At 36.6% G+C, this 7,892-nt stretch overlaps 2 protein-coding genes across 2 annotated transcripts in view; both read right to left on the reverse strand.

The window, feature by feature from the left end:
- Nucleotides 1–2,478: 2,478 nt before the first annotated feature.
- Nucleotides 2,479–5,204, reverse strand: LOAG_10801 (hypothetical protein). Its single transcript, XM_003146325.2, has 5 exons — nucleotides 4,834–5,204; nucleotides 4,085–4,568; nucleotides 3,315–3,673; nucleotides 2,944–3,150; nucleotides 2,479–2,853 (listed from the first exon to the last, which is right to left on the reverse strand). Exons 1-5 carry the CDS (start codon nucleotides 5,115–5,117, stop codon nucleotides 2,565–2,567), a joined length of 1,623 nt encoding a protein of 540 aa, XP_003146373.1. The 5' UTR covers nucleotides 5,118–5,204; the 3' UTR covers nucleotides 2,479–2,564.
- A 1,025-nt stretch (nucleotides 5,205–6,229) lies between these two features.
- LOAG_17748 (hypothetical protein) overlaps nucleotides 6,230–7,892 on the reverse strand; it is a 4,714-nt gene continuing 3,051 nt past the window's right edge. Inside the window, exons 5-6 of the mRNA XM_020450408.1 lie at nucleotides 6,538–6,751; nucleotides 6,230–6,370 (exon numbers count right to left, since the gene is read on the reverse strand). Of these exons, the coding sequence (XP_020305913.1) occupies nucleotides 6,303–6,370; nucleotides 6,538–6,751 (282 nt within the window). The 3' untranslated portion in view covers nucleotides 6,230–6,302. The remainder of the gene's footprint in view (nucleotides 6,371–6,537; nucleotides 6,752–7,892) is intronic.

Below are 7,892 nucleotides of genomic sequence, written 5' to 3' on the forward strand. Positions count from 1 at the left end.
GTTTGAATTAGGAAGATGATTACTGCAAACTGGATAATCGTGTAAGTGTGGATGCTACCTATTTTAATGACTGATTTGCGTCTTGGAAGGAAAGTTTTCACTGCAACATTTTACTGGCTCAATTTTATTAGCAAGAAGAGTTTCCAGTCAGGACCAACACTCCAATGTACGCACCTAAGCAGTGGTACAAAATAAGTAAAGCCAAATGGAGGATGCTTTGTCTGTTCATCCATTTGTCCGTTTATTTTAGCCGACAATCCATCGGTTCTATTAGCCCACAGTTTTGATTTTGGTCTCCAGAATACCTCAAATTAAATTCGCTTGAAGCACCTATTCTGACCCGTTGAGAACAGAGGATAGCAAAGTCTGAGAAGGTATGAGGCAATTTACCAAATATATATAAACCCATTGTTGAACTTTAGCGTGAAAGAAATAGTGGACAATGTAATACAGGATGGAGTGAAAAAGAAGGACAAACTGTTTACAGTTGAATATAAATGCCAAATAAAGCGAATGACCACAGTGTATGAGAACTTCATCCCTCACATATTATCTGTTTACAGCAAATTCGAGATAAAACACAGTGGGGACTTTTGCACTAACATCGAGGGTCGACAGAATGATGGCTGTTTCAAACATAGAAATAAAACATAAAAGATAAAGTTTCAAACATAAAAGTATACATACCATTAACATCCTGAATGGTCGCGATGTATCCAACAAAGAAACAAGAGAAATAACAAGAAACAAAGACAAAGCCACGGGGATCAACGATGAAGGAGAAGAAAGCGGTCGTTAAGTTAATGAAACGAGGAGCCACCAGGAAAGTTGGGGACAGGGGAGACTAGGGACGGGAAGAGAACGAAGGGAAGGCAGAGGGAAGGTGATTAAACTAAGCTTCGAACTTATTTTTAACGATCTTGGTACGCAGTTTACAGTTTCAACAAAACCAGCATACACGTTACACTTCATTTAGCGCATTTGCATGATGCTCAGGTCTAACGTATGGAATTTCAAGGATAAATGCCTAAAAGGAAAACCTACCGCACTTAGTAAAGAATAATCACCCGAAATGGCGAAAATATGAGAAAAAAATTTCACTGCCACTTCAAGAGAAGGTCTCAACTCCATTTACTGTCTCAAAAAACCAAGTGGTAGCTCTCTTCTTCTGCAGATCAGGATAAATAAGGCGAAAGCGGTATCAACTTGGAGAAACTTTCAGGAACCTCCCATTTCGGGTGATTAAATACATAAAAGAACAATTTCTTCGTGGGTTTTTTTTCTGCAAATCAGATGAAAACATATACTTATGTTTGTTTCCAAAAAAATCTCCGATTGAATACCTTAGTGGAAATATTTAAGTGAAAGTTTTATTCCCATGAAAACCAAATTACGTTAATGAGAAGAACATTACATTAAAACACATCAATCATAGAAGAAGCTTCTATCAATACTGGACAATAAAATAAGCAAATCAACAAACCAAACAAAAACTCAATAAGACGTGAGCTCAAGTGCACTGCGCTGCACAACAATGTAAGTTAATTCAAGTTCAGAAACAGGTTACGGAAAACCATCAGCATCAATAAAAAATTTAATGCAACAGCAAATAACGTCATCCAAATTTCATCACCGTCAGAAATAATGATGAAGATGCTCCGTTCTAGATTTCACTGAAATGCTGCCAACTCTGCCCATTTCCTCCCCAACATATTTTGGTTTTATTTAAGAGATATATTGTATTTAAAAATGAGGTACTCTATGTTTTTTGAATCTAAAAGATCTCCAAATCCTTAATAAAATATTGGCTACAACACAGCGGAAAATTCAAAAATTGAAAACGCCGCAGTCCTTTCCTCACCCTTCATGCTTCCTTCAACTAAGCAAATTTTTATTGAGTTTTGAGAACAACTGGACTGGAAAGCAGAAAACATAACAAGTGATGCTTAACGATTCGCCTTACGAGCAGTAAATTTCCTCCTTGCGTTCTGTATCGTGATTGCATGATGCATAAGGATAACTCATCAAAGAAAACAAAATTACTAGCGAAACCAGTGAAATAAATTAAAGATGAACAATGCGTACATAAATTCAAATAAAAGAAAAGAAAAACCATGCACAAACGAGCAAACATAATGTATGGTATAGAAACATTTCGATAATAACAAATCAGATTTATAAGACGTAAACAAACCGAAATCAGCCGACAGAGATAATCATTCTTTGGAAAACTTTTAGAAAAACGTATGACCACAAAGACGCATTGCAGAGATATTTGGATGTTAGAGTTAGCATTGGTCTTCATGACTGAAACCTAATGAAAATTGTCTCTAAACACAAAGATAACGCACTTACCAGAGCAAAAATAAAGAAAAAAACACTATTCGTTAATTTACAACAGCAATCATTGTTAATTTAAAAACAGACCATTAAGAACGAACTATGATTAAATAGTCTTTAACCAATTTGGAATTCCCTGAAAATATGATATCCAAAACACATCTACTTTTTCCGGCCGGTTTCTATCAAAACTACAAATACATCAGTTACTGATGAAAGAAGTACTAAAGCTCGTCAGAATCATATGCAATAACTAACGGTGGTGTGTCACCACCACTTACATGTCTCTTCGAGTTAAAAGAATCCGTTTTCGGAACAACGGATGCTCTATTAGCGGTTCCTAATGTAATCACCGCATCAGAATCGTAAGTGACAGCTATAACAGAAGTGCTCGATGAAGGTGGATCAACCTCAACCGGCTCATCACCAGTTGACCTAGCTGCTGGAATTACGGTTTTTACAATTTCCGTTCTCTCGGTCTCTTGAATTTCCATTTTCGCAGTAACGACCTTCCTGAAGCAGGTGACAAGTCAAACAACCGCAAAGCACGCCTGAAAAGAAAAAACCAATTCCAACTGCCACATGGAAAAAAAAGGTGTCAACCTTCGTCTGCTGGATGAGCCACTCGACGTCCTTTTCTTACATTTTGCAATGATATTCACCTCACCAAGGTCAATTTTCTGTTTCATAAGCACTTCATGAACTTGTGAGGACAACTTTTTTTCAAAATAGCCTTTATTAGGGAGGCAAGAGATGATAGCACTCGCAACAGCCTTGTGGTACTTGAGATCTGGACGCATGGGATTGAACCTGAACATTACGAGTATAAATACAATCAATGAAGCACATGCACATGCAATATTTCTACTTTAACAGCAAACAAATTTTGAAAGAACGGACCCTAATAGCCCTTTGTTCTTGACCAAAACATCTACTTTCATGTATTATATAACAAGATAACTTTTTTCACAAACCTTGTATCATAGCACTCAGCAAATTTTTCGATTCGAGAAAACTCGATGAAAGGAGTGTACGTATTATCACCATACCATACAATGGATGCTCCACCCTTTTTATTTTCCCTCACAAATTCGTGAATTCGACCTGGCCAATACGGAAACATTCCATTCCTCGCCCACACAATGTCACCAACGTTAAAGCCATTATTCTCCGTAGGTCCTATTGGAAAGCTACCCGCAATCCCAGTTTTTGCTGCATACATTTCTTGCGCACCTTCTCGCCTTCCAGTTAATAAATGCGTGAAATTTCCCGTCGGAGGCAAGCAATTTTTCATACTAATAGATTCACCTCCGTCATTTCCACGATCAAGGTGCTGTAAGAAGGAAATTTTAGGCGTAAAGCTTAATTAACGCATAATACCAAAATTTATGTCATAATTCATGTAAATCAAATCCCGAAACTCACTGCATCTTATTCATTTGTGAGGTTGCGCTATTTAGACAGTAACATCCTTCATTTTTTTCAAACTGTAAAATATTCACATAAATAGCAATAAATCTTATACTATTAATATTATTAACCAGAAATGTAAGGAGAAATCCTTACTGCTGACCACTAATTCATTTAAGGGAATGAAATCCTAATGAGAAACATATTAAAATGAGTTAATAACATCTGACATAACTTAAACATGCTAGCATGGTGAAAAATTTGTAGCTTGACTTCTATTGAAGAAGCTTAATTATTAGACACAATTTTAATCATGATGCAATAAATAGCTCACAGTCTTGACTTCTGTTGAAGTAGCTTTAAACATCGGTGGACATCCAGTATCTGAACGTCTTTGTGGGACCGAAGAACGAATTTTAAACACAGCTTTTTCAATAGCTGGCGGATAACGAAGATCAGGTACGGAACGTACTGGAGCTCGCATGACACCGTCAGAAGTGTTCATAGGTGAGGAATACTGCACCTCACATTTTGTTCGAAGGGATGAATTCATTTCACATTTTTTGACTGGTTTCAGCACAATTTTAATTGGAGGTCGACATGATTCACTGTGTTCCATTACATTACTTCCACTTTCAGCCCTACTTGAAGCAAGACGAACTTTCTCCAGCGCATCAAGTTCCGTTTTTTTCATTTCTGGAGAATGAAGAGAAGGACCAGAAGTGCTACCAGTGAACTGAATAAGTGGACGATCAACAGAAGGTACAGCAAATGGCTGTTGGCGGAGGGAAACTACACTTGATGGACGGGAACGACATCTGAAACAAAAATCATTTACGAACAAAATAGTATTTAAAACAGAATATGTGAAATAAAACATATCTAAAGACAGAAACGTAGAATTCATTTACGGCAATAATTGTCGTCAAATGAGTTGAGTTATTGTTTGAAATATCAAATCCCATGCATATCTCAACATGCTGTCCATCCTAATCATTTGAAAACTCAATTCCATGATAAAGTATTGGGTAGATTTTGGCAGAGCAACATTAAAAACGTGAAAATCGTATAGAAAAAACATACCCCACTGATGGACACATATCGTGTTCATTGGACTGCCGAACAAATGTCATGTGTAACGAATCACTGACTGGTTTCCTTATCGAATATTCCGACGAAAAAGCTCTTCTAATTTTGTCGCTTTTGAACCGACGAGTAGAGCCACCTCTCACATTTCGGACATCTCTATTTCTTACTGGCTCAGGATTGCTGTTCGAAAGCGAACTAACTGTTCCACTGGACGCATTATTCCTTATTAAGTCCGTACTCGCGCGACGATTTTTTGTCGTTACCGAAGACGGCAGCATGCGGCTCTCAAACAGTGGTGAAAAAATACAGGAAAAATATCCTAAACGGTTTATCACAAAACAGGTGTTGTAGTGCCACAAAAAAATTTTTAAACATTTTAGTAACTGCCAAATCAAAAGAAGTACACTTGGTAGAAAATTCATCTTGAGCGGTTCATAAATACTACCAACAAATGTCTTCAATACCCCAGCACACTAGTCCTCAAAAGACAAGATGTTGATAGGAGGGAATTTGAATTATTTCAGAATGGGCATCTCTTTTTTAAAATCAAGCTTCCCCGGGTTGTACTACTCGTTCTCAAAATATCTGCCCTGAAAGTGTCATCATAAGGGGTAAAGTGTCAATATGTAGTACACCTTTGGCCTTTCACATAAATATTTCAGCATACTGATTGAACTGCGATATATTTTATAAAAACAAGATATGAATGAATGAAGACATCTTCATTCATCATCTCTAGCAACAGCTTTACCAAATATTTCCACCGTAAGTGCATTCTCACAGATCTACCAACAAATTATTTATTCCTATAAAAATTCCTTGGAATCACACATACTTTTTGAAACACCTAACTTATCATTTATTTTGCATAGATATTTTAAAGAATGTATGGTCATTTATCTTTTCTCTGAATGCATTTTGAGATTTGACCTTATCGTACCTCACATTACAGCTTTACTATATATGCAGGGAAATTAAGTAGAAAAAAACTGTAACAGATTTTAGTACTACGATGAATGGATTAAAATCAAACCAGAAACGTTTCCTTTTTATAAAAATGTTTTCCTAACTTAAAGAAGTATAAGTAAAAATAGAGAGATCCTGAAACACATACTGGAGTTGTCTGTGCAAATATTGACATATCGTATACGCCGACAAGTCCATATTTTCATTAGGAAATTCGAGTCCCTCACTATCCAGTAAATCCCAACGAAGCTTTTTACTTAAGCTTTATCACAAGAAGAATTATGGATGTCGAAGCAGATGAAAGAATTACAAGATGAACATATACTAGATTTCAATCACTTGTTCAAACTATTAGGAAGGCGAAGACAAAGGAATGACAAATGATGAAGGGAATGCTATAAAATCGTTAGTGATAACGTCCAGAAGAATAGCCACTTGGATTTTGTCACGTGAAATCTGTACTTTGAAATACTTGTCTTTTATGTTTGAAACAGTATCTAACAAACAACAAATACCTTAGCATGTTTTTGTGAAGGTTCAACGTTGCACAACCCTTTCGCTGAACCTGTAATTAAATTACCATTAATCAGAGACGAACTTGGACAAATAGCTTTAGATGATATTCTGCAATACATCATATTTCCAGCTTTACAGCTTGTAGTCGAAAGCTTTCTAGTATATTTATAATCGTCCTAACTGAAAATGTGATAATGAAGTTTATCAATGAAATACCACTTGAAGGCCCGGGAAGAGGGTCGTATTCTGGTTCGAATAAATCCACTCCCGCGGGAACCAAGACGCTACAGGCACCACGTGGAACATATGCTTTCCTCTTATTCCTTCTTCGTAATGGTGCTGAACTCACGGAAGCATCCGAGGAATAATCTGCTGTTTCACGGGTTAAATGTTCGTCCAGCAATTCATATCCAACCTCATTAACAACTATCTGCAACGTAATCTGTCAACCGATAACCTCGAAGTCATTTTTTTGGAAAAAGACTCGGTACGAAATCCCGAAGCCAACCATAGCTTTACACAGCAACATCGTATCCTTTCTCGACCTAAGAACTGGAGGCTTTACGCTGAAGATTTCCAAGAGATGATTATTAGAGTACTTTTCTATAGAATCTAAACAGTTGACACCTTTTTACTTCATAAAACACGCATCCTTATCGTTCTCTTCGATCCGTGAAGATATCCATTATTCAGTCTCTATGGAACTTTCGTGATGTGATACAAAAGACTGTTGCTCAACGGACGAAATGTAAAGCAGTGGGTAATCAACTCGACGTACAGCAGTGTAACTACAAATGGCAATAAATTGACTGCAGAACCACAAAAGCACAATGTAACACGACAGAGAATCGGGAATTAGTGTGTTATGTTGGACTTCATTGAATTTGACAGTGGACTACAGAAAAAATTAGATACAAACAGATGAAAATGAAAAAACCAGATGAAAATACATGCACTTGGAAATTATCTAAGAAAATGTAAAGCAGAACATCACTACTACCAATAAAGATACAGGCCAAGATGAACCGACATAAAGAAACATGCATATCAGACAGTATTATACCAAACGAAACATAAAGAACGTTTGAAGGGAAATAGTTCCTACAAAAAGAAACCATGGGAAGAATGAATGTAATCGACCTTTTTTTTTTAACGTTACATTTTAGCTAGGAAAAAACGAAGAAACTCCAAGTGGTAAGCAAGACCCTCGATGTTCCGAAAGTTTGCAGTGCCCAAGAAAAAACTGATTAATGAATCTCACGGGGAAAACAGCGTAATGCAAGGAAAATACGGACTCGTCAGACAGTGGAATTTATTATGCTTTGCACACCTAACATTTTCTTACAGTGATGAAATGCAGAATCTTCACTTTATGCAAATCAATGCCAGCTGTACTAGGCTTATGAGTAAGAACAGTACCGTTCAGTTAGCAGCTTCAATTGTATTATATATATTTCCCACAATTTCAGTCAAGATACGAAACTAACAATTCATTCCCAGTAAGCCCAGCCATTTTTTTTTTTTTTTTTTTGTAAAGAAAGCACGTAAAATTGGAGCAGAATAAATTAGAA

This window comes from Loa loa (assembly GCF_000183805.2).
Source record: "Loa loa unplaced genomic scaffold supercont3.123, whole genome shotgun sequence".
Lineage (NCBI taxonomy): Eukaryota > Metazoa > Nematoda > Chromadorea > Rhabditida > Onchocercidae > Loa > Loa loa.

Coding starts and splice junctions, on each gene's coding strand:
- LOAG_10801 (XM_003146325.2), bottom strand. CDS start 5,117: ATGCTGCCGTCTTCGGTAACGACAAAAAATCGTCGCGCGAGTACGGAC. Junction 4,569..4,833: donor GATATGTGTCCATCAGTGGG/GTATGTTTTTTC, acceptor TTTTTGTTTCAG/ATGTCGTTCCCGTCCATCAA. Junction 3,151..3,314: donor GCTGAGTGCTATGATACAAG/GTTTGTGAAAAA, acceptor CGTAATGTTCAG/GTTCAATCCCATGCGTCCAG.